This window comes from Ursus arctos, unplaced genomic scaffold (genome assembly GCF_023065955.2).
Source record: "Ursus arctos isolate Adak ecotype North America unplaced genomic scaffold, UrsArc2.0 scaffold_30, whole genome shotgun sequence".
Lineage (NCBI taxonomy): Eukaryota > Metazoa > Chordata > Mammalia > Carnivora > Ursidae > Ursus > Ursus arctos.
The window spans coordinates 21,485,464-21,513,368 of record NW_026622986.1 but is presented as its reverse complement, the minus strand read 5'-3'; the positions used below and the strand labels follow the sequence as shown (position 1 = coordinate 21,513,368).

The 27,905-nt window shown below is 36.0% G+C and overlaps 1 protein-coding gene across 1 annotated transcript in view; it reads right to left on the bottom strand.

Moving 5' to 3' along the window:
• CUBN (cubilin) overlaps positions 1-27,905 on the bottom strand; it is a 256,991-nt gene that overhangs the window by 182,995 nt on the left and 46,091 nt on the right. Inside the window, exons 18-27 of the mRNA XM_026479003.4 lie at positions 21,938-22,082; positions 21,532-21,710; positions 18,874-19,039; positions 18,312-18,528; positions 15,729-15,859; positions 8,494-8,686; positions 7,010-7,170; positions 6,432-6,613; positions 5,527-5,683; positions 2,090-2,277 (exon numbers count right to left, since the gene is read on the bottom strand). Coding sequence (XP_026334788.3) covers positions 2,090-2,277; positions 5,527-5,683; positions 6,432-6,613; positions 7,010-7,170; positions 8,494-8,686; positions 15,729-15,859; positions 18,312-18,528; positions 18,874-19,039; positions 21,532-21,710; positions 21,938-22,082 — 1,719 coding nt within the window. The remainder of the gene's footprint in view (positions 1-2,089; positions 2,278-5,526; positions 5,684-6,431; positions 6,614-7,009; positions 7,171-8,493; positions 8,687-15,728; positions 15,860-18,311; positions 18,529-18,873; positions 19,040-21,531; positions 21,711-21,937; positions 22,083-27,905) is intronic.

The following is a 27,905-nucleotide window of genomic DNA, read 5'->3' as shown; positions in this document are numbered from 1 at the left end:
CTTCCCCCCCTCTGCAGCTTTCTCTGTTGTACTGTCATCAAATCACTCTTATGATGCCTGGCGTATTGTTATACACTCAATGCTCTGCAAGGCCATGAGTTCTCTTTTGGTTTGTGTTCGAAGGGCTAGAACTGCAGTGAATGCATTGGAATTATACAAAAAGGCCAGTTTGGAATTCAGTTCTTTCTCATTAATTAACATCTCTCATTGGGCTGATGCTAAAATATGGCTGTGAGAGCCAACTTATCCTGAACTCACTGAATTCCTCTAAGATCCCAACTCTATAATCAATGCCTGGGTCACGAATTCAATAGGAGATGGTTCACACCTTCAAAAGGCTCACAGTCCAGTAGGGCATGTGGGTGCAATCACAACTGGCAAAAATGCGATAAGATAACTTGCTGTGTTTGTGGTATGAACAAGGGGCTTTGAAAGCAATTCTTCCATTTCCTCTAAAGAATGAACAAGATCTTCCCATGTGAAGAAAAGAAAAGGATGTTTATCCCAGGTAAATACAATGAGACAAGCATATCATTATTAAGCTTGCAAAGACCATCTGAACACTAGATCAAGAAAAATGGACTTTAAAACCATTGTCAAGTTTGTGCTTGTAAGTTTGATGTTGTGTCATATTTTCTTTGAATACTAGTAAATATCACTTTCTAATGGGTAAACCCTATGGCTACTATTTCTATAATATTGAACTTTTCTAAATACAAAGCAAGATTTCACCCAAAAAAAATTGTTCCTCAGAAACAAGAGACTCCATATATTCAGAACCTCCCAAGTCTCTCAAAGTATAGAAAGCTTTCTCATCTTCGTTTTTAAAAAATAAGAGGGCTATTTGGAAAAGATACTTTAACCTCAAACAGCCTCAATCAGTGCTAAGTTTTTTTAAAGAACTGGTAAAAAGAAGGTTAAGAAAATTTTACAAGTATAAAGGATTTTTTTCCTGAAGAATTTGTCCTTAAAGTTACAAGTGCTGGATGTGGGAAGTCTTTGCAAGCAAGACTTCTAAAAATCACTGATCACCTTGAGAAGAAACCCACTAAGTCACTGTATTGTGGATAGGTGGCTTGGGCTAGGGGAGATGTCCTAATGCTACCAGAGGGGGTACTTGTCACTTCAGAAAAGATTTTTAGTGAAAACACCATATGTGGATTCGAAAGTATTGTATATGTACAATGTAGACAAATTAAAAAATGGTATGTTAGATGGACTTAAAAAGTGATTTTATTAATGATGAGAACTTGATGTCAAAATATTTTAAGTGGTTTCAGTAAAATTGTCTTACGAAGCATAAAAGTGGAAACTATAATTTCTAAATTAATATAATAGCTTATAAACCATATAATTTTATAAATGAATGCATAATTACATTCATAAAGTAAGTAAAATAAGTGGCTGCTTAACTTTTCAATCTATAGCCCTAAAAAATCACTAATGCAAGTTAGCAAAAAAGCTTTTAGGAATAAAGTATCTTATTGTAAACATAGGAGATTACCTGATACTTGGGCTACCTAGTTGTCAAGCAATTTTCATTGAATAGTATTGCATACAAAGAGTTGAATAAATGCTACAGGTGGTCATTATCAGAACAAATAGAAATTTCCGTTTTACTGAAAGAAAAATTAACTGAAACGTACTTAAATTTAAAAATAAAAAGAATCAAAATCATGATTTCTAGCATCAGGCAAATTAGGTATTAAAGAAAGCCAGGTACCCAAACGTTTTCTGGTCTCCTGTTTATAGAGAACAAACATAAAAACAAGTAACAAAAAATAGAAGTTATTCCTTTACTCCTGGATTATTTAAATAATATGAGGTCAATCAGTCCAGAAGTCACACTGAAACCTAAAAACATAGACAATTCTTTGTGTATATAATTTAGTGGATTAAATAGCCTTAATATTAATATGATGCAGTGAAAGAGACACGAAATATGCCTGTTCAAATACCATGGGTAGTTGGCGTATTATAGATGCATAGAGCCACAGAGATTCAGTTCTACAGAGCACGATGATTTCTAGTTTGGCTTTCCTAACTTGATCTGAAAATGCAGTGATTTATTTAGCTTCAGAATACATACCTCTAAATAGTCTGTGGAGCAGTTTATGTGATTTTCCAATTCAAACGCTAAAAATGTGTAATTCACTGTGTTGCCAGTAGTTGCCTGGATGGTCCAGTTGCAACGCTGATTGTCAGAATAGGGACCTGGATAATGGATACTCTCTAAGATGCCATAGGTTTGGTTCACAATCACCACGTTCCTACATGCTGGAAAAAATAACCAGGATTAGTGAGAACCACTACAATATATGTTGTAGTTGCTCCAAGATGGGTGAGATTTTCCTTCAAGAAAATATCTAGATTAAAATATATACACAGTTTAGAGATTATATTTGTATATATTATGTATATACATATGTATATATATAGTATATATGTGTGTGTGTGTGTGTGTGTGTGTATAATAGTACAACATTCTTATAGTGAAAGGGTCTCCATTCAGAACAAATGTAAAATAATACTTAAGTGAACTCACAGAGTGTCATGAAAATTGCCTATTAGGCATCAAATTCCTGTGACTTGGTGGAGAACAGACAAACTCAGCACTACCCAGAGAGCAGTTCGATTTGTTTACTTACAAAAGTGCATTAAATATTCCATGCTTTTGTTTTTCTAACTTTAACGTTTGGAAGGAACAGAAATCCTGACCTTTAAACTCGACAGTTTAAAAACACGAAGTTCTATGTGAATGCTAAAAACGAGTAACAGCGTGGCTTTGTTGAACATTCAAAAGTCAGCACGAAATTCACAATAAAGACTCCGTTATTCCTCTAGTTAGTCATCAGGAAGCACCAAATGAATGGAGGGAATGTAAAGGATTTGAAGAAGAAATGAACATCTTAAATTTTGAAAAAAAAGTCTTCCATCCACTGGTGGCATTTTCCTCAGCTGAGTTTGCAACAAAACTATACTAGGTACCTCGAGGTGTGGCTAGTCCCAGGAGCCAGTGCCAAATTCAACCCAAACTAAGGACTTGATTAAGCCTTGCCCATATTGTCTGTATGATGTGTGGTAAAAGAGAATGAGAAAATAAACATTATATTGAAAAAATGGTCTCTTGGGGCGCCTGGGTGGCTCAGTCGTTAAGTGTCTGCCTTCGGCTCAGGGCGTGATCCCAGGGTCCTGGGATTGGGCCCCACGTCAGGCTCCTCCGCTGGGAGCCTGCGTCTCCCTCTCCCACTCTCCCTGCTTGTGTTCGCTCTCTCGCTGGCTGTCTCTCTCTGTCAAATAAATAAATAAAATCTTTAAAAAAAAGAAAAAAGAAAAAATGGTCTCTGAAAAATGTGGTTCATATATGCATTTCTACTACTATACTCTTCCTGACAGGTGACTAGAACATCATATATACATATAAACATATACGTATATACATATACATATACACACACACATACATACAATCTTTGGTATCGAAAAGTATACCTTTGTATCTTCAGACTCTTCCTTTGCTGGAGTGGGGGAATACTCAAACTATTTCTCTCTAGGCCACCTTTCTGTCCACAAAGGAATCCTAAAGGGTAATCCTGTGGTCTTAAATGCCTGTGAGCAGTTACAGCTATGAGGCCGAGAGGCAGTATGTGCCACAACGGCTACAAGTAAGAGCAGAGGAAAATATATTCCATTAAATCACATGGGTGGCTCACAGTGCTCAGAAATTCTTCTATCTGCAAACCTCCAATTTCATATGGCCAATGTTACAGAAAACCTCACTGGTTAGCTCTGATTTGGCCTTTGAGGACCTATATCCCATGTGCGCTAAGTTACTCCTTCAGTGTTCCAAAATGATGAGAGAAAAATAAAATAATCACAGGAATAAAAGGGAGAAATCCTTAACAAGCAATCTGACTATAACCAAGAAACAAATTAGCACAGCACTAATAAAATTAGAGAAATGATTATATGTTCAACCAAAAAGATATATCTCTGAGAGAAGTTAGGAGAGCTTTTCATATACTACGATGAACTTCTGAAGAATAAAGCATTCTACCGTTAAAACTCAGTATTCAAAACTATCTAGAATTCAGCCTAACCCTCAAATGTAAGTGAATGTGAATATTTGCAAATTCACACATAGTCAAGGTCAAACATCAATACACTTTCAACTAATTCAAAGGGATTTTGTGTGTTCAGTTTATGATCTTGTGACTTTCAAATCTATTTTTAGGTAACTGTGTCAAAATATGGATAAATTTAGGAGTAGTGGGCAAGGAACTCGACTTTCAAAACCACAAGTGTTTATTAAATAACATAAATTCAAGGAAGCCTTGTTTTCTTTAAATGTCCATTTCGAAACAAACATTAGAAAGTATTCAGTTCTAGGGGCGCCTGGGTGGCTCAGCTGTTGGGCAACGGACTCTTGATTTCAGCTCAGGTTGTGATCTCAGGGTCGTGAGATGGAGCCCTGCTTCTGCTCTGCACTGAGCATGGAGCCTGCTTGGGATTCTCTCTCTTCCTCTCCTTCTGCCCTGCCCCACCCTCCTCCGGCCACTTGCACGCGCAAGTTGAGTGTGTCCATACGTGTACTCTCTCTCTCTCTCAAAAAAAAGTATTTAATTCTAGACCTAGAGGGAGCTTTCATGATAACCTTGTTTAATATCCTTTTTTAAGAGAAGAAATCATGCAACCTCAGAAGAGAAAAGTGATCTCAGAGATTAGGGGCCAGGACAAATCCCTGGGCCCCTTGACTCTTCGTACAATACTCCTTTAATTCTATCATGTGGCCTCATAGGAAAGTAGATTTTAAAATGACATCTTTACAATGACCAGATTTTTCCACAATAAAGAATGTGCTAGGGGCGCCTGGGTGGCTCAGTCAGTTGTGCCTCCAACTCTTGGTTTCGGCTTAGGTCATGATTTCAGAGTCCTGGGATCAGCTCCCCATGGGTCTCTGTGCTCAGCAGGAAGTCTGCTTCAGGATTCTCCCTCTCCCTGTGCCCCTCCGCGCACTTGCTCATCCTCTCTCTCTCTCTCACTCTAAAATAAATAAATAAATCTTAAAAAAAAAAAAAAAGAATATGCTGATTTTACATCTGATTTATAAGAATGTAGTTTCCCTTAATAAAAAGTAAGGCACCATTGGAGGTACAAGACCAAAAAAATAAAATAAAATAGTGTGAGAGATACTATGCACAATGGAATAATGTCTAATTAGAAGACTGTGATGTTTGATACAAATGAAAACCCACTCCATTAACCTGCTATGCCGATCTTTAGCCGAACAGCAACTATCTCAGCATATTAAATACTCCATTTTGTACAGCTTACCACAAGCTGTAGTTATATGGCATTAAATTTAATGCTAAGCATTCTTCTCTCAAATAGAATTAAATCTTTCTCATAAAGAGCAAAGATTTATTTCAATTGCTCAAACCAATGGGTTACACTTATTTCCATTTGTTTCATTACAGGAGATTGAAGACCCACCAAAGGCACGGAGCAGCCAGCGTGCATACTTACTCTGCTGGTATCTGGCTAGGAAGCCACCTCCTTGTTGACCTTCATCTGTCCTGAATTTTAAAAACATGCTGTCTCCACTAGAACGGATGAGAGGCGGTTTTTCATTCCCACAAAGCTGACTTAGCAAATGAGCGCTGGTACTTGGGCCATCATATACCTTTAATGAAACATTTTAAATGTCAGATGATTGTGCCATAAACATTATCTAAAGGATTCTAATTCTTAAGAAGTGGGAAAATACACAACATAACAAAAGAAGAGCCGTGAATCAAAATATCTTTAAAAATTATGTTTAAATGTCTATAAACTTGGGTAGTGAACTTGGGCAATTTAGCCATGGCTATGTATAGTGGTAAGGGTGTAAACCCAGGCTGAAATCTGAAGATTAAAAAATGAAAGACTAATATGTATTTTTGAGACCATAGCTGTTTTCAGTAGTTCTCCTTGTTTTTGATTGCAGAGTTTATAATTTATGACATTCTAATATATTTTTTATTTAGATTTTTTTTTTAATGGACAAGGACAGGTTGCTGCTACTTATAAAGTCCTACCTGGATGACTTCAATTATATTATCTAATTCAACAATATAGTCCTCTCTATTGTTAATTTTCAAAGAATATAGAGAAATTACATAGATAGTAATTATGATAGATCTCATAATCCCTTTTGGGAGATTTTAACCATATCTTAACAGCCCATATTTGATATATTTTAAATACTTAGTGTACCAATCCGTTCAATAATCCATGCCATACTTAGAAGGCTAAGTCTTTTGTTTGAATTTTTTATGTGGATATTTTGTTTAAGTGTTCCCCTTCCCTGAATTTCAAAGATAAAAATAAACGCATGTATGTGTGTGGGTGAGATGGGAGCAGTGGAAGAAACGACTGGACTTCATACATACAGCCAGATAATCTGAAGTGCAGTTTGGGTGATGCTCCAAGTGAAAGTCTTCAAATTCCAGTTCAAATGGGCTGCCGTGGCTGGATTTCAACCACCAGTAGCATTCGGAGCTGTGGTAGTAAGGCATCGGGTAGTTGGGAGAAGTGAACACGCCAGTGGGAGTCGTGAGATTGCCCCCACAACCTACAGGAGAAAGAGATGAGATGACCCGTATTGTTTTCTTCATGGTAAAATGGAATTTTCTTGTCCATATCTAACTGGGGTTATGGTTACTCTCCTTTATTGTAGAACAAAACTGCATCTCCAAAGAGTAGCCAGCCTATGTCAACGTCCTTTCCTTTTCCTAACCAAGATGGCCAGCTTGAGGAAATATACCATGGAACCAGGACATTTCCCCTTATTCTGTCCTCGAAAACAAGACCAGCTGCTGCTAATTCAAATATTTGCAATGTTGAAGTTTAGTATAGACAGTAATGACAAAATACAGCTGGAAAAAACTGGCTGAGAACAGGGCAGTCTAAGAATCAAGAGACTTATCAGACTGGACTCTTCAAGAAAAAACAGCTCTTTGCCATTTACCTGTCAATGATCCATCCCAGGTAACTGAGAATCCAGGCCCTGAATCAAGGAAATCACTCTGAAATTGTAACCATAGTTTGTTACTGTGAGAGATGATTCTTGGAGGTGGATTTGAGCCACAGTATGTTCCCAGGGGAGGTGATCTTTCATAGCCTCCATCTCTGTGACAAATCACGGATGTGATCATTTATTGGTTATTGATAATATTACTGTATAAATATTTAATATTATTTGAACTTTAAGATTGCAAACAGATCAGTTTATGTCGGTCAACCTTTCTTAAAAATACTCTAAGTCACAATTTCTAGTTTTCAGTTTTTCACTTTATCAAATAGCGTTCGAATAGTTTAATAAGGAACATCATTTTTGGTTCACGTGACATTTTATATAACCAATTTCAAGCTGAGAGAAAGAGTTTAATCTTCTCCCTCTCAAACGAAGCATCTGGCAAACGAGTCAGAGAACACAGAGAGAATGAATATGTAGAAATTACATGGATACTATGTAATGGGATAAAGAAACCATAATTATTAACAGTACAAGCAAATGTTGCTTAATTTTACAGAGAAAATGAAATATTTTCCTCCTAATTTGAATTTTTCAAAATTTAATGTTATATTTGACATATTTAGGAAAATTTTTAAAATAATTCTTCCCCAAGAACTATTGGGGGTCTTATATCTACTTTGTAATCGGTAGCTTTTTCAAGCCTAAAAAAAGGTGGGGGGAATTCACTCAACATTAAAATCTAATGATTAATTATTGTAAATTAAGAAATTTATGTTATTTTGGCATAATATGATACAATTGTGCTTTATTATTTTAGTACCTCACTTTACATCATAGAATAAAATTTATTATAAAAAAGTATAATATTCTAGCCTTTCGAAAGGCCAAATAAAAAATTTAACCAAATACACACCAAGGTGATTAGCCTGATTTAATTCAATGTAGTGATCTGGGTAGAGAGCAATATATAAGTTAATGTACTCTAACTGCAAAGAAAGTAAAGAAAAAAGGGTCTCATGCTAAAATTTACAAGCCTAGACTTTCATTATTTGAACACAAAAATTTTGTAAAAACTTTAAGGTTATCTTACCATCATTTTTGTGATATAATTAAACCTACTGGACAATGAACAGTCTAAAATGCAACCTGATTTTCCATAAAGAAAGTAGGTTTTCAATAATTGCGAGTCTAATTTCAGAGTAGTAGTACATCTGTTTCATCTGTCCAAATAAAATTTAGAGTTTATTTTTAAATATTCTCAATAAAATAATCACGTCAAAATAACCACTGAATCTTATGCAACTTTCTGTTTTTCTTCTGTTAAATCCAGCTCCACGTGGCAAGCTTTATATCTTGCAAGAAAGAGCACAACAGGCGGCTTTACAGAGAATTTCCATGTGTTTTCCTTGACCTTTCCAGGAAAGATTATGAATGAAAACCAATAATGAAAAAGGTGATGAAATAAAGGTGCTTACCTGATTTCCACAAAATCTCCTACACAGCGTCCACCAATGGCCTCTTCCAAAGAGAAATTTGTGAAGTGCAATGCAATCTGTTGGCTGGTTTCCACTGTGATCCTATAAATGCATTTCCAATTGTTGGGGTAATTATCAGGGAAGTTTGGAGAAGTAAAAGTCCCAGATTCTTCTGTATAGTCTTTTATGCATGCTGTGGAAAGAATGGAGCATAAGAGAGAAAACAGAAAATATCACGCTACATTTACAAGATGTTCAGTAATATGTATTTCATTAATTTGTGCCAGTGTACTTGATTTTCAATAGGCCATTCTGGAATGTTGAAGAATGATTTCCTTTCAAAACAAGGATTTTTTTTTTTAATCTCAAAGGCAAAATTAATTATTAATAGTAAACCTAAGCTATGTGGTAGAAATGGTTACATATATCATACCTTTTTAGATCTTGGAAGTGTTACAATTTTTTAATTCATGCACATTACCCTAAAATTAAACATTAGGCTCCGCCATGGAAATCATAGAGGGGTGCTAAAAATAATTCAGTTCTGTTCTCCTTTTCATAATCTTCCTTTAAAATGGGTTTCGCCAAAGCATGCATTTATGAGAAATGACAAAGCAGGTACCTCAGCCATGTGAAGAATAGAAGGTAAGTGTCAGGAATCAGACTGATCTTGAATCAATGCCTAGCTCAAACATTGGCAACCTATGCAACCTTGGGCAAATTACTTCACCTCTCTGAGTCTCATCTCCCAAATGGGGATGGTAACTACCTTTGACTGTACATGTAAGTGTTTTGAAGGCTCCATACAAAGACAAGTCGAGTTCTCTAAAGCAAAGCCAATAAATAATTCAGCTATCCAATAAATAATAAATAAAACTAAAATAGAGAAATAAAAATTATTTTGAAGGTACATCTGCTATAAATATTAAATAGATTATTTAATATTAAAATTTGATTGTAGTTTTATGAGATTCACATGTCTGATTTTGTGGAGAGAAAAACAGTAGTTTTCTGAACTTACTGCATCTATTTCTGGTTAGAGGTTAGTAACTCTTCTTACCTAACACTGAAGTCTGTAGAAAGTTTATGTTCTCTTCCTTTCACAGTATAAATGGCTCCTTCCAGAATAATACTAATACTGAGATATATTAATGCTAGGCTTTGTTTTTCTCTTCTGCTTTGCAATAAAGCACAAATAATTAAAATTGGATATAGTTTCACAAAAGGAAATTCATGTGTTGCCTGATGTTTATTATATCTATACAAAATGTAAACATAAAAATGCCTTTTCATTCCTTTTTTTTTTTTTTTTTTTTTTTTTTTTGAGAGAGAGACACTGCACATGCATGTGATCTTGCATGCAGGGTGGGGAGCTTGGGAGGCAGGATATGAGAGAGAGGGAGAGAGAATTGTAAACAGGCTCCACACTCAGCATGGAGCCCAATGTGGGGCTCAATCTCACAACCCTGAGATCATGACCTAAGCTGAAATCAAGAGTCAGACACTTAATTGACTGAGCCACCCAGGCACCCCTAAAAATGCCTCTTCTTTTTATCTCATGTTGCTAAAGGAAAACTCATATCCAATGGCAGTTTGCTTTTTATGATGGTCTAACACTTATAAAGAGATGAAGGAGAAAAATACATTTCTTTCATCCATTATATTCAACTGAACTAGCAATGGAAAAGCACATCTCTGAAGATCAAAAACAGCTATTAGCAGGCCTCACATATCTCTCTTTCTGACCGCAACAACAACCAAAAAAAGTAAAGAAAGGAAAGAGAAAATATACAAATATCCTCTGTGAACCTTACAAAATCACAAAACTATGTTTTTCTAAAAATGTATCTCTCCCTCCACTAAGCATTTTCAAATAAGTTTTAATAATGTAGCAGTTTGTTATCAACAAAAGGAAAATCCAAAACATAGATAATCCTTAAACCACAAAGCAGTGATGACATCAGTCCCATACGATCTGGGAGACAGGAAGAGGGTGAACAGATCCTGTGGACAGATGAACGTGTCACCTTGGGAGGCCCTAGATCACGGGTAACCACTCTACCTCCTCCCTGCTTTGCCACGGGTGATAACCTATGTGATTATCCAATTACATTAGGGATCAGTCCATAGGTGGTGCTTTCTGATTTCATTTATGAAACTTTCATGTCTGCATGAATCCATACGACCTCGGGCTTCCTGAAAATGTACTGAATAGTCAACCCAGCACCATCACCTGCTTTAACTGCCATATTTGGTTAACATTCTTCAAAGTGAAGACTTCAGAGAAGATAAAATTTCAGCTTCAGTTTTTTTAGGAAAAAAAGGCTCTTCCTTAACCAAAATCTAACATGTTGCCACAATTCACTGCTAGGCAGTCACGGCCATGGCTTTTTCTTTCCCCTCGTAAGTGGCTAATTGAATATGAATATAAGCTAACTCACCAATACAGCTGTTGTGAAATTGTACTTGGACCTCAGTAACCTGGAATAGTCATGGTGATTTACAGCTATTATGTAATTTTCACATAGAATGTCTCATTTAATCTTCCCCAACTATGTGAAACAGCCACGTGTCACAATGTCCACTTTTTAGAGAGGTATAGATGAGGGATCTCAGGCTCCTGAAGGTTAAGTTCTGAACACTGCTTAGTTCAGACATGACAAAGATACAATTCAAACCCAAGTCCGCCCTTTCCCAAATCCTGTGCTCTTTAACAATCCCTGGTTTCTCCATGCAGGAAATGTCAATTTAGAAATGAAGGTGAGCAGAAGACTAGGAATGTCACAAATGTTTCATTTAGCACCTTCATTCTGAGGATGAAGAAATGTAATAAATTAAATAAGATAAATCTACTGAGCTGTGAAGTGGTAGGACGCCCATATATACAAAACTAGGAGAACATACTGACCAACGAGAAAGCAAATCTTTAAAAGATCAATACACTAACCTTCCCGGAAGGAAAATATCTGAATATCTCATAGCAGAAAATACAGAGTTCAAGGTGGATGAAAAGAATGAGGGAGCTTGGTACTTCTCCAAGGTAGTATCAAGGCTGGCCTTCAACCAAAACTTATGACTTTAGCCATCAGCCTTGCGGTAGCATGGAAAATACTTTCCAACATGACCAGTTAAAGTCTAATTCCCCATTACATCTCACTCGTAAATCTATAGCAATTTATGTAGTAAGACTTAGCTTCCAGAATCTCTGAAAAGTTTTATTACAACCATTTGAAATTGATGAAAACCCACCCTAGACATACTTGAATCTGATTTCTGGGTGGGGCCCTGATACCTGAATCTGTTAGAAGAAAACCCCACCCAAGTCTCTTCTAAAACACTAGAGTTGGAGAACACTGCTCTTCAGACAGAAGTTTGAAAATAGAAACAGTATTCCCTATTCATTTCTTCTAAAGAAGCCCTCTTTTGCCCTTTTGGTAATCACTCAACTTCTCACTCTTAGATGCCTCTTCTGGGCTCATTCCCTGGTAACTGAGGAAATACAAACTATGAGGTAGGTGGGAACTCCTGGGAATGGGGAGGTTGGGAAAGCCCACTACCACCCACTTTTAACCCAAACTGATGTGGGTCTGACACTTGCTGACCATTTCCTCAGACAACTATAACCTCCCCCCCTTTTTTTGCAGAAAATATGAAAAAGTTCACTACAGGCCTTCCATTCTCTCAGAGTTGAATGTTACCAGCCACACCAAGTGCATTTAATCTGAAGCATTTCCTGTCCATCACATGGACAGGATGAAACAAATGGATTAGATGTTGGGACTGGATTGTTTTGGTTTGGCTTCTAAACCTACTAGCTGTACATTCTTGAGAGGACAAGTCAATGGTGTTCTTCACTCTGCCTCATTCAAAAAATAAGTAATTGAACCAGATTTGTGTTTTGAACTTTCTGACACACCATAAAAATACATTTACATCAATCATGCACACACATGGATATTGCAAACAGGTTTCATGAGGTGGCACCGATCTTTGTATGATAAACTGATACTTTCTATTCTTTTCTATTCTGTTCCATACTTTGAACAAATGCAGACAGCAACCTAGTAAGTTAACTTCATGACCCACTAATGAGGCATGAATGTTGCAATGTTTGAAAAACACTGGACTAAGCGTTATATGGGTTTTCATATAATATTAAAATAGAAAAGGCATCAAGTACATTCTCTATTCTTTTTTATACCTTTAAAGTCTCCTCTTGGTAAGATTATTTTAATGCATATGCAGGAGATGCTAATAGAATATAAAATTACAATTTTAAATTAGTAAAGTTAACTAGCTAATCAACTATGTTCTTTCAAAATTCAAATATTTTCTACTTTTAATAAGCAAACATTTAAAACCTAGTCTCATAATGTTACTAAAAAATTCTTCAGAATTTCTACCCAGAAACATTTACTGGTTAGTTTTTTGTTTCTATTTCCCCAGGCACATCTGGACGCAGGGAGAAACAGTGATGAGGGAGGGAGTCAAAGTAATGACCAGAAACTGATCTCTTTCCTCCCAAACACATATTTAGGAGCTGACATCATAGCCCCATGGCACGAAATACAGATGGAAAAGTAACTGGATTCAAGTCAGGAAATTTAACCTTTATCAGATAAAGACAGGAAAGTCTTCAGCAGAGAAACTCACACCTGCTGTGAACTAGAAATCACCAACCGAATATTGTCATTATTGTTCTGAAAATAACTTCTGCTAGAGCAATAAAATAGGATGAGGGCCAATGATTAAACTTCCATTGGGGTTTTTTTCTGAGACTGTTTTCTGCAGAAAATACAAAAAATACGGTGACATCTGAAAAGAAAGCATCCCCACAGCTCCTATTTCCAGGTGGGCAGCCCCCTAGGACTCAGGCTGCCTGGAGGGCTAGCCCACTGGCTGCCAGTTGCCGGCGCAACCCCCACATCAGTCCCTCCCTGAACAGTCCTGTGGGGCCGCCCTCAACAATTCACGACAGCCAATCACTCATGTCCTGCCCAATGGGAAACTGAGACAGGCTCCAAAATGGTAAACTGAGTGTGCCATATGGCTTCCTGGGTCCGTCATCTGATTGCTATTTAGAATATTTGACTATTAGACCAATGAGTTCACCTAGCAAAGGACAGGAGCACAGTGGTCAGCCAGGCTTGGCCAAGAACGGAAAGCGAACACTCCCTTGTCTGTGATTCCAGCCCTGTCTGGACCTGACAGAAGCCAAAGTAATGACTATCACCCAGGGAGGCAGATCGAAGAGTCTTTTGAGTTTGCCATTTTGGGGTTCCCTTCTCTTTCTGTCAAATATCTTTTCTTGTGTTGTCTTTTATTTATTTATTTATTTACTTATTTATTTATTTGAGAGAGAGCGTGCGCATGCGTGTGAGCACACCAGCAGGGGAAGCGACAAAGTGAGAAGCAGACTCCCCGCTGTGCAGGGAGCCCGATGCGGGGCTCAATCCCAGGACCTGGAGATCATGACCTGAGCCAAAGGCAGACCCTTAACCGACTGAGCCACCGGGTGCCCCGTATTGTCTTTCTTTATCAGCTTGTTTTTCCTTCCAGTTTGCTTCTTTCCTTTTTCTCACCTTTCTTTTATTTGACCTGTATCTTATCTTTCTGCGAAACTTTTTTCAAAATCAAAATTTTTAATATCCTTCTGACAGATTATTTTGGTTGCTCTTGGCTCTTCCTGTGCTTGCTATTGCCTTATAAGCTAGTGTGGTATTAGTGGGGCTGTTGAAGTCATTACAGAGCTATGTCTTACTCTGCACATTGTTACAGAGATTTCCGTAATATTTTCGGCAGGCCTCACCAGCATGTATGTTATCTAAGACATAGCCAGTTTATTCATGCAGCAAATTAAACTTGTGTTCATAGTTGATTAGAGCCAGAAGACATCACAAAGATTATCAAATCCAATTCCTTAATTTTACAGATGAGAAAATTGTGGCCCAAAGAGTTCAAGTGACTTGCTCCAAATCCTAATCTAATATTCAGTGTGGTTTGGGCCAAATATATGAGGCAGATAAAACTACAGAAGTATGGAAAATTGTGTGCACACTGCAATTTCTTAAAAAGCCAATTTTGGTCATTGGATGTTAAACACCTGGACAAAGTCCAGTGAGTACGTCAATCGTTTAACATAAACTATTGTAATTGCCGGGGATTCAATTTCCCATGTGCTTGAGCTGGATAATAAACTGTCTCCTGGAATGGGGCCCTCAGGACAGAAAAGAAAAAGAAAAGGAAATCACTTGCAGTCACAATTCTAGAGCAATCTAAGGCCATACTACCCAAACACAGAACTTGAACAACCAGAGAATAGCAGTTTTGCATGAAATAAAGCATAGTGGCCAGGTACTCTGAGAAGAAATAAATGAGAAATTGGGAAGGGATTCTGAGTGAAAGTTTTTTAAATTAATTAATTAATTTATTTATTTATGGGGGTGGGGGCTTAAAAAGATAAGCATCTAGGGAAATTTTTCTCTAATTTCTTAAAATTAGTATTCAATAACATAATAAAAATATTATTATGAAAAAAAAATTAGTATTCAGTCTCATAAATAACTTTTAATTTTGATAGAATTCTAAACTTGAAAAGTTGTAAGAACTAGCTCCCAAATTCTTTTTACCTAGATTTACTACTTATTTGTATTTTGCCCTCATTGCTCTATCTCTGCCTCTTTTTCTTTCTTTCTTTTTTTTTTTTTTAAAGATTATTTATTTATTTATTTATTTGACAGAGATAGAGACAGCCAGCGAGAGAGGGAACACAAGCAGGGGGAGCGGGAGAGGAAGAAGCAGGCTCATAGCGGAAGAGCCTGATGTGGGGCTCGATCCCATAACGCCAGGATCACGCCCTGAGCCGAAGGCAGGCGCTTAACCGCTTTGCCACCCAGGCACCACTGCCTCTTTTTCTAACTTACTTATTCACTTATTATCGAAACCAACTGAGAATATTTTGGAGACATGGCATGTCTTTACCCCTAAAAACATCAATGTATCATTCCAAAAACAAAAACATTCTCTTACAGAACACTATCATGTTAATTAGAAAATTTAACATTGATACCATACTGTGGTCTGATTATTATTTTTAATAAGGAAGGCACTGAAGTCACTATACTCTTTTCTAAATTAGCTTTCATTATGTGCCACAGGTTTGGGGATGAAGTATTCTCATAGTACTATTTTCTAATGTAGTGAGTGAAACCAAGTATACAACGCTGTTCTGTTACCTGTTGATGCATCAGTTGCTCCATAGTTTATTAAAAAGCCTTCATAAGCAAGGTCAGAGTCAGCCACAAATACAAGCATTAATGAGTTGGTACTACTGGTAAGAGAGGGCGGGACTGATTTTCCACAATATCTGTTTGAAACCAAGAAACAACACAGATTTAAAAACTTTCGCTATACTTGAGTGATGTATCAAAAATTAGGATGTGTAAAAATAAAAATAAAAAAAAATACCCCCTATTAACCTTTAAAAACAAATACATTTCAAGCACAAAGCATTTACAAATTTGCTGAAGGTCATCCTATTCATGATTACTTTCCTGAAATGGTTATATGTGTGTACCTAGCTGTGTGGCTTGTCATGCAGAAGAAGTTTAATGAAACAAGAAATTGCAAACTATACTGTCATTGTATAGCCTACTAATGAACTTATTAATAAAAACGTAATAAACTTACACAATAAAGGGAAAGCATATACCATAAACTCATGGAGCACAGACTCTAGAGTCAACTCCATCACTTGGAGGCATTATGACTTTGAGCAGATCACTCAACCTTGATGCTTCAGTTTTCCCAACTCTAAAATGGGGATCATGATAGCACCTACTTTATAGAATTGTTTTGAGAATTTTATGAGTTAATATACTGTATATAAGAGGCTTAGAAGAGTCCCTAGAATAGCGAGCCCTGTACAGGTGGACTGTATTATCTCTAAACAGTTGGCCTATGCAGAAGTAAAAGTCTGGTTACCAAGCCATGTTAAATTTTAGGTAAATAGAATTAATTTTACTCAGAAGAAGAAAGTTTTTAAAAATGGAAGATTAAGAGTAAGAGAAAAAATAAAGAGGGAGAATAACACTAGGAGATGAAATAAATTTAAGATAATAATGAATAAAGGGAAAATGTTTAAAATGGATGAGAAAAAAGAAAATGAAATTAAGAAGAAATGAAAAAGAAATCAAGAGATTTCCATTTTCAACAAAGCTGTAATAACAGGGGCTGGATATAACCTTTCACCTGAAACAACTGAAAATCTGGTCTGGACAAAGATATGTAAAACAGTGGATCTCAAGATACTGGATATCAAGCAATAAAGGACAATGATTCTTCAGAGACAATAAATAAGTGAGTTTAAAAGCAGAACCGGAAATGATCGAGTTGTATCCAGGAACCTTAACACATTTCTAAAACAAAGTTCAACATATGTGGAATTTGAGAAACAAATGAGCAAAGGAAAAAAAGAGAGAGAGAGAGAGAGAGAAAGGGTGGGAGAAAGAGAGAGGGAGAGATACAAACCAAGAAACAGACTCTTAATTATAACAAACAAACTGATGATTACCAGAAGGGAGAGGGAACAGGGGGATGGATTAAACAGGTGATGGGAGTGAAGAAGTACACTTCTGATGAGCACCAGGTGTTGTATGGAAGGGGTGAATCACTATATTGTACACCTGAAACTAATATTACACTGTATGTTCACTAACTGGAAATTAAATTCTTAAAAAACCCACAAAGCTCAAAAACACATATGGAAATGCAATAATGTCCAGTACACAAAAACACAAAATGGAAAATGTCTGGCGTCCTATCAATATTACCAGGCATTAAAAGGAGGAAAGTAGAACCCATGATGAGAAGAAAAAACTGATCAATCAGAACACACCAAGAAATGACACACATGACTGTATTAGCAGATAGAAGCATTAAAATAGTCCTAACTGTATCCCAGAGGTTTAAGAAGTTAAAGGAAAAAATTAATGTGTGAAGTAGAGACATGGAAGATATAAAAGATGGTACAAACTGAACTTCTAGAAATGAAAACTGTGACATCTAAGATGAAAAATACACTCGGTAAGATTTATAGCAGAATAGGCATTGCAGAAGTAAAGATTACACAGTAATCTTACTTGAATACACAGTAATAGAAACGTTCCAAAATGAAACACACAGAGAACAAAAACTCAAAATCAAATGAGCAGAGTTCATCAGTGAGCTGGGGGACAATATCAAATGGCTTAAGATACTTGTAATCAGAGTCCCCAAAGGGAAGAAGAGACAGAAAAATTATTTCAAGAAACAATGACAGAAAAATTTTCAATTTGATGAAATCCTAAGCCCTCAGATTCAAGAAGCTCAACAACAACAAAATTGTGCTAAGAAAAGCCAGACAAAAAAAAGAGTACATACAGTATAATTCCATTTTTATACAATTCTAGAATATACAAACTGATTTATAGTGATAGAAAAGGTTGGTGGTTTCCTGGGGATGGGGATGAGGGACAGAAGTGAGGAATTATAATAGGAGTATTATATTTAATTATAATTACTGGATCAAATGTTTATATTATCTTGATTTTGGTAATGCTTTCATGGGTATATACATATGTCAAAACTTAATCACTGAAGAACAAGCTACAGAGTAGTCAGTAGTGATGTAGAAATGGTCATTGAGGAGCGAGCGTGTTGATCTCAACTGGTTTTTATACAACATGGTAGATTTTAATATCTTTCACTGCGATAGGAAAGCAAGAAAGCAGGAAGTCTCTTTGTGTTAAAAAAAATAAATAAAAACAAAATATTTTTACCTCCCAAGAGATGTGTTAGAACCAGTGTCATAAACTTCCAAATAGTCATTTGTGCAATTGTAATGAAACTCCAGATGAAATACCCTGAATATCAGATGAATCAGGTGGCCAGGTTGGACTAATATATGCCAGGTACAGTTGATGCCATGAGGGTAGATATTTGGATGGCCAGGACTTTGAATGATTCCTGTTGACTCTGTCAGAATTTTTCCACATGCTATTGAAATAAAAATAATAATTATTAGAAAAACTAACCAACAAGTTACCTGAAATTCAAAATAAAATAATCTGATCATAACCTCTTAAAAGCTGAAAAAGAAACATGTTTCTCATATGCCTCTTAAGATAACCTAGTTTTCCTCTTAGTAATAGAAATCAGTTAACTATTGATATATACTGATTAGGAAATATATTTTTTCTTTGCCTTTGAGTGTACTTTAAAATTTTTACAAGGTTGATAACTACAAATCTACAGTGTAGATGAATTTTCTATTAATAATTTATTTCTGCTGTTTACTTTCTCTGCCCAAAGGCAAAGTAGTAGAAAATGTCAGTATCTTACCCAAGTCTGCAGAACTGAATTCAGCCATGAAACCACGATTTTCAGTAGAAGAACTTTTCACAAATATGACATAAAGAAAATTGTACACAGATGTTATAAATGAAGGTATGTCTGTGCCACAATATTTTTTGTTTTCAGGAGAACCCAAAATAGAACTGCTACCAATCTAAGTAAAAAAACAAAAACAAAAACAAAAACCACCACGGTATATTCAAGTTTATTTTGTTAGATATTATTCTGGAAAACTGCTTCTTAAATTTAAATTCAATTAATTAACATATAATGTATTATTTGTTTCAGGTGTACAGGTCTGTGATTCATCTGTCTTATATAATACCCAGTGCAACTGTTTTTAAGAATGATTATTTCTGAAAGATTTTATTAATGTCATAAAAATAAATTTTAGTCACCCCTAAAGAAACTCCACACCTATTAGCAGTCATTCCCCATTTCCCTCAAACCCCAGGCTCAGATATCCACACTGGACATTTCAAATAAATAAAGTCACACACTACATGATCTTGTGTGATTAGCTTCTTTCATTTAACCTGTTTTCAAAATTCATCCATGCAACATGTGTCACTTCTTCATTCCTTTTTAATGTCATATAATATTCCCCTGTATGGATATACCACCTGTTAATAATCCATTCATCAGTTGAAGGATATTTATATTGCTTCTACTTTTTGGCTACCAAGAATAATGATTGTAGTCATTTATGTACAAATTTTTGTGTAGACATATTTTCATTTCCTTTGGATATACATGTAGAAGTGGAATTGCTGGGTCAAATGATAAATGGTAATTACTGGATCAAATGTTTAACTTCTTGTGGAACTTGCAACTGTGTTCTGAAGTGGCTGTACCATTTGATATGCTCATTAGCAGTGAATAAGTGTAAGAAGTTTCCAATTTCTCTATATCCTTGCCAACACTCACTATATTGTGACTTTTGGATTATAGTCATCCTAGTGCTTATGAAGCAGTATCTCATTATGGTTTGATTTGTATTTCTCTGAAGATTAGTGATACTCAGCATCTTTCCATGTGCTTATTGGCTATTTGTGTATATTATTTGAAGAGATATGTATTTAGATTCTTTGTCCACTTTAAAAATTAGATTGTTTTTAATTTTGATGAAGTCCAATTTTTTATTTTTTCTTTTGTTGTTTTGCTCTTTGTGTCATATCTAGGAAGGCTTTGCCTAACCGAGGTCACAAATACTCCTGTTTTCTTCTAAAAGTTTCACTGTTTTAGCTCCCACACTTAGGTCTATGATTCATTTTTAATTAATTTCTGTGTATGGTGTAAGGAAAGAGTCTACTTCCACAATTTTGCATGTGGATATTCAGCACAATTTGCTGAAAATACTATTTTTTTCCCGTTGAAATGTCTTGGTGCCCCTTTCAAGAATCAGCTGGCCATAAAGGTATGGATTTTTTTCTATATTTTCAATTCTGTCCCATTATTCCACATTTTTATCCTTACTCAAATAACATACTGTCTTTATTACTGTAGCTTTGCTCTAAGTTTTAAAATGGGTTAAGTGTGAGTCTTCTAACTTGGTTCTTCTTTTCCCAAAATGCTTTGGTTATTCTGTCATTTCTAGATGAATTGTACAATCAGCTTGTGAATTTCTGCATAACACGCCAGCTGGGATTTTGAAAGGTCTTAAATGGAATCTTCACATATTTTGGGAGAGTCCCGCCAACTGAAAACATCAAGTCTTCTAATCCATGAACATGGGATGTCTTTCCACTTATTTATGTCCTTAATCTCCTTCAACAATGCTTCAAGAATACAAGTTTTACACGTCTTTTTAAAGATATATTTCTTAATGTTTATTCTTTTTTATGCTATTGTAAACGGCATTGTCTCCCTGGTTTCATTTTCAAATTGTTCACTGCTAGTGAATAGAAAAAGAAATGACTTTCATACCTTGATCTTGTATCATGCAATTTGCTGAATATGTTTGTGTGTATGTAATCCTTCTAATAGTTTGTATGTATGTATGTGTGGATTCCTTATGATTTTCTATATATAAGATCATATTATCTGTGAAGAGTGATAGTTTTACTTCTTCCTTTTCATTCTGAATGCATTTTTTTTCCTTTCCTTGCTTAATTGCCCTAGCTAAAATCTCCAATATAACGTTGAATAGAAGTGGTAAGAACAGAATCCTTGCCTTTTTCCTGATGATAAGGGCAAAAGATTTAATATTTCATCATTAAATATGATGTTAGTTGTGCACTTTTTATAGATGCTCTTTATCAAATTAAGGAAGTTCCCTTCTATTCCTAGTTTGTTGAGTGTTTTCATCATGAAAAGATGTTGGATTTTGGCAAAATGCTTTTTCTGCATCTATTGAGGTAATCACGTGGGAGGTTTATTCCTTTACTTTTTTTTACATTAGGTGATTTTTTAATGTATGCCAACCTTGCATTTCTGGGATAAATCCCACTTGGTCATGGTGTATATTCCTCTTTATATGCTGCTGAATTCAGTTAGCTAGTATTTTGTTGAGAATTTTTGCATCTATAGAGATATTGGTCTTTACAAACTAGTTTTGTTTCATGTAGCTGATCTGAGGATAATGTGACATAATATTTTTAATGATATTCAGCCAAATACAACTATTCAAAGATGTTCTACTCTTACCTCAATATAATCTGTATCACAGTGGGCAGAACTTTCAATTTCAAAGGCAGTAAAGTTGAGAATAACTACTTGGCTTTGGGGCTGGTGGATGGTCCACCTGCAGATCCTTTCTCCTGGATACACGTTAGGATAAAAAGGCGAGCGAATGACCCCTTCTCCAGTTAATTCTCCTCCACAAGCTGTAAACATGAAAATGATAGTAGTGTTTGTTCAGAGATAAATGATTCTTGCCTTCACTTTTATTGCAAAGTTGAGTTCTGCATAGGAATATAAAGGAATGTGATATTACTCTTAGAATTTTTTCCTTGCCACTAAAGGACATAAAATGACTAAATTATTTCAAGAAATTAAAATGTTACAATCAGAAAAATTAGACACTTAAAAATTAAGGCATAAATTTTCTTACCGACTTGATAAACAGCTCTGAAACTAGCTCTTACAACAGAAGCATCTATTTTAAGCCTGATCCAGATACTATTAGTAATGGATTTAATGTGAGAGAGGGTTTCACTGCCACAAACTTTTCCAAGTAAGGTTTGATCATCTCGAACCTAAATAGAAAAACAAAATAGATCTGTAACCCTAATCAACAAAATTACCTTGGCAATGGTGCATTATTTGGAGATGAGAAAATGGCAGATTCAGAATAAGTTATAATCTAATTTGGGTTACATTTGGGCATTTTTTCAGCACAATAAAGTAACACTAAATATTGATAACAAAATCTTAAGCCAAATAAAATCCAAAAGCAAAAGAATATTTAAAACATTTTCCTAATAATTTCTACAATGTGAAAGGGGAGATAAATTTACAATTTTGGAATATTTAGAAAACAGTAAAATATGAGAACATGATATATCAAAATATGCAAATTTCAGCCAAATCTGTAATCAAAGGAAGTCATAGACTAAACTGCTTTTATTATTGAAAGAGACAGAAAAGTAGATAACAGAAAGAGAATTTAAAGAGGCAACTTAAAAAATTGGAAAAAGTTATTAAAATGAGGGATGATAAAGTAAAACTAAAAGTAAAACCTAATAAATAAAATACAAAATAATGTTAAATTCAAGAATTGTATTTTGGGGTAGGTTGGGGGATAGGGATATTTAAGATATATCTTTGTCAATAAAGATAAAAGAAAATAAAGAGAAAACTAAAAAAAGAATAAACACAGATACACAAACTAAAAATGAGAAAAATGCTACAAATAAACAGATACTGATACATTCATTTCATATGAATGATAATTCTTTGTACAACTCTATGGTTGGAAATGGTTATTTCCAGAAAAAAATACAAATTACTAAAATTATCTCAAGGAGAAGGAAAATAAAATCTGAATAGACAATAAACCATGGATAAAATTGAAAACATTATCGAATAATTACTTCCCCCCCAAAACTCCCAGAAAATGCTCTACCTCGTCAATTATTTCAAACTTTCTTTAAGATTTTACTTAGGGGGAGCCAGAGATGCATGCACAAGTAGGAAGAGGGGCAGAGGGAGAGGGAGAGAGAGTCTCAAGCAGACACCATGCTGAGCATGGAGCATGATGCAGGGCTCAATCTCATGCCTGAGATCATTACCTGAGCCAAAAGCAAGAGTCTGACACCTAACCAACTAATCCACCCAGATGCTCCAGTTACTTCAAACTTTAAGGAACAAATAATTGCCATAGGTAATTTGTTCTAAGGCACCCTGAAGCATGGAAGAATCTCCACTAATTTTTCTCAGAACTATCTTACTAAATTCCAACATAGATAATATAAATGAAACTATGGATCACAAATGAAACTATGGATTGATCTCACCTATTTATATAGATACGAAAATCTTTCTTTAAAAATATTTTATTTGACAGAGAGAGAGGGAGAACAAACATGGGGAGCAGCAGAGGGAGAGAGAGAAGCAGGCCCCCCACTGAGCAGGGAGCCCAATGAGGGGCTCCATCCCAGAACCCTGGGATCATGACCTGAGCCTAAGGCAGACACTTAACTGACTGAGCAACCCAGGTGTCCCTAGATACAAAAATCTTAAACACAGTTCTAGAAAAACAAACTTACTTCATCATTAGGCTTATAAACCAATCAAATATGAGATTTGAATAACGCAAGATTATTTGAAATTATAAATTGCACTCATCAATAGATTCAATGCAATAAACCCTGTATTTCCATAGATGTAAAAAAAAAATTGTCAGCATTCCTTTTTATTAAAAGCGAAACTCTTAGAAAGGAGCAAAAGAAGATTTCCTTCACACAATGAAGACCACCTGTTTTAAATCAACAGTCAACATCTTATAGGGGCCATGAGCACAGTCTATGGAGTCACACAGACCTGGCCAGAGCCCCTGCTCTTCTGAGCAAGTTACTAAATTTAAGCCTGGCTCATGGGGTTGTTGAAGCAAACAGATGAAACAATAGTGTGAATTACTCAGCAAAATGCCTAGTAATAAAAAATGTGAACTAAAGAAAAGCTATTGCAATTCTTGACATTTTGAAAGGTGAGACACTAGAGGTTTCTCACAAAATCAGGAATGATTCCATGAATATAGATACTACTCCTGTTATATAGAATTATTTTAGAAGATCAAGCTATCCAAATATTAATTCATTTTCTCAACTAACATTATCAAGGCATCAGTAAGTGCCAGGGCCTGTGTGGGCCAGTCACTGCTTGCAAAGACCCTACAAGCAAGCACATTTTCCCAAAAGCATGAGTGCCATGTTTGAGAAAGTACAGGGTGCTATATTATTACTTAACACAATGGTTCTCAATAGGTATCACAACTATACTTTTTTTTTTTTTAAGATTGTATTTATTTATTTGAGTGAGAGAGCACAAGTGCAGGGGGAGCAGCAGAAGGAGAGGGAGAAGTAGGCTCCCTGAGCAGGGAGTCCAATGTGGGGCTCGATCCCAGGACCTGGAGATCATGACCTGAGCTGAAGGCAGATGCCTAACCGACTGAGCCACCCATGTACCCCACGGCTAGACGTTTTGGAAATCTCTGAAGACATTTTTTGTTTTTGTTTTGTTTTAAGTGGATTAAGTTAGTTGATAACACAGTAGTGGTTAGGCACTATTGGCATTCAGTGGCTGGGGACCAAAGACACTAAACACCCTGAAATGTGAGAGATAGTCACACACAAAAATTCTCCTATACCCCATGTGACACTCATAGAAGGGACCGTTCTATTATCAAGTGTAAAATCTCGCTCTATTTTATAGGCTAAACCCAAAAATATTTTTCCCAATTTTAATACACACTGAATTTTCCAAGATTATAAGTAGAGTATAAATCAAAGGAAGTTTAGTGTTTTTTTTTTTTTCCTGGAAATCTGACAAGAGCTGGTATCCATTTCAGAAAATTTGTCACCAACCTACACAGCCACATCAGCCTGGATTTGTACTGTGGCATTCACAGTGAATCAAAGAGAAAACAGCTTAAGGCTTCGTTTTGTCTTCAAGTCTAGCTTGCCTGGGCTTATAACAAAATGCAGTAAATAAACATGTATATTTTTTACTTTATTTCTCCTAAATTTTATATTTCCAACTTTTTTTTTATATTATATGTGTATTGGGGTTATATCATCTTATGAATTTCATTTCAGAATACAGAAAGGGTGATATAAAAAGGCCTTGAAGGAAACTGACTTCACGCCAAAACCCGGAACTCAAACAGGGGATTATGGAATATCTATCAGTGGAAATGCCCTTTAAATTGAGACTTGAAGGATTATCCTTATCCAGGCCAAGGGACATGGGCAATAAAGGGAAGATTTTAAAAGTTCTGATACTCAAAGCTGGCAGGGATATGGTAACACAGTCGCTCCCATGCACAACTGGTAGAAACATATGGAAATTTCTGGGAAGTAATTTGACAGTATGTATCAGGAGTCTTCAAAATGTTCAGTTTTGGATCCAGTGACTTCACTCCTAACACTCTATCATGAGGAAATCATTCGAGATACAGGCAAAGACACACAAGGATTCACACTGAAGTTGCTCTATAATTACAAGAACTGAAAATATTCCAAGTGTCTAATAATAGGAGAGTGATTAAATAAATTAGGGTACAGCCATATGATCGAATCTTACACAGACCTTAAAAATCACATGCCTCTCCACTGACTCATACCAAACCAGTTTCTAAGAGCTGTAACACGAATTTCACAAATTGTCTTAAAGTTATGCTAAATATCTCTCTAACCAAACAGCAAATCTTTGAAGGAGGAGAAAATGTCTGTCATGCCTTTAACATCTAACACAGAACTTTACAAGTAGGTATTTGACAAAAGCTTGTTGATTCGTTAATCTTAAGGCATGGTATGATGGTTCAATTTTTGTTAGCGACACAAACATACTAGTTCTTGGAAACGAGGAAGCAGGAAACAGAGTAAGATATCACCCTGCTCTCTGATCCTCCAGGGCTCCCCGCTCCTCTGCTAAGACTGTAGTCTCTCTTTTGTATTTTGCCCATTAGAAGATGACAAGAAGGAAGAAAAACAGCCAAATAGCATCAGAGCAAGCTAAAGCGGGCCATTCCCCAGGGCCTCACTAATGAAATTCAAGGATTTTAGCAAGGAGAAAGGCAGCTGCAGTCCAAATGTTTTAAGAGGAACTTATAGGGCTCAAGGGCCCTAAACCTAGAAGGTACAATTGATTTTGGCTACGTTTGTCTGTCTCTGTGGAAATGAAACCTTATTAAATCTGAAAGCCTGTATTCTCTCTGGATCCTGGACATGACAATACCTTAACCACAAATCCTTTGAAAGAGACAAATAAAGTTCATCAAAATGCTCTAAAGTGATCTCAAATATTGTTGCAGTCCATTCTGCATTCAATACGTAGGACTTGTGAATTTGCACCTCCCCCACAACAACAACAACCCCTTTTTCTTTTGTGCTTATGCACTAGGATAGACTGTATTATTTTTCCTAATTATTTACATCCCTCCCTGTAACGGGATTTAACATCTCTGCTCATTGCCATGTGACTTACAATGCCTCTCAATGAAGAATTAATACTTATTCTTCCCATTGACTGGGCTTGGCCCTAGGGTTTTGCTTTACCCAACATAATGTGAGCAGAGGTGGTATGCCATCTTCAGGGAGAAGCTTTGGGAGTCACTGAAGGATTCAACCATCTTTTACTTTCTTTTCTTACAAGATCAAGAGCCTGCGTCCCAGGGACAGATCGGACAGGGTGAGCAGATCAGCAGAACTGTCAGTGACCCAAAATCAACATGTTTACATGAGCAAAGAATAAATGTATACTGTTGTAACCCACAGACATTTTTTTGTTATTGTTTTTGATTTGTTGTATTGCGATTGACTGTTTGCCCTTAGAGTATAACCCACAGCAAGGTAATTTGTATTTAAACCTGGTTTATCTTAACAAGGAGTTTTTCTTAACACGTCAGGTAAAGCCATGCCATAGTCACTTATAAAGGCATGACATCAAATTCATTCTTTACACTGGATCACATTTGCAAAGAAATGACTAGAGCCAGTTCAGAATTCCAGTGTTCTGTGGATGGGGCCCAGATTTCTCATTGATTGCCTTATCTATTCAGCTACACTAACTGTCTCAGGCCCAGAGATGCAATATATAGCCTGTGACCCACGACTGTTAGCTTATGGAAAAACCTCAAATGGCTTCTGATTTTTGCATGCATCAGACTGAACTAGTTCTTGAAGAGAAACTACTCATTAAAACAACAACAACAAAAACAGAGTTCTTACAAAGGAACGATTTCCTGTAGAGAAAGCTAAAATAAACAGGGCTGAAAAACACAGTTCATATGAAATTTAAGTGTGAGCTCTAGAGCCCAGTCAGCAGCAGCATAATTCTTTGAGTTTATGGAGATTTATTTTCTCAATTCGGTCTCTAAGGCCACATTGGCACTTCCAGCTGGAATCCTCCTTCTCTTGACTCTTTGCATTGTTAACTCCTTCTCATCCTCAGACCCAAAATGTGCCATCCTTGGGGAAACTACCTCTGACTATTCGACTAATGTCACTAGCCCTGTTATTTTCTCCCAAAGAACTGTTCTTTCCTTCAAGATACATTTCCCAACTTGAAATTACACAGTTGAATTCTTGCTTGTTTAATATCTATTTTATATACCCATCCCCTAGCATAGGGCCTTACACCTAAGTTGTTTGATAAATATTTAGAGAATGATTAGACAAATAAATCGATGACCCCTTTTAATTGTTTTAAGAAGACTAATATTACTATTCCTATTACAGATTAGGGAAACTGAGGCTCACTGGTGTTAAATACCTTCCCCTTAATAACAGAGAGAGTTGAAGTCCTTTATCATGTTTCCCTGCAATATTGTGTTTATATCAGGGAGAACTGGCCATCCT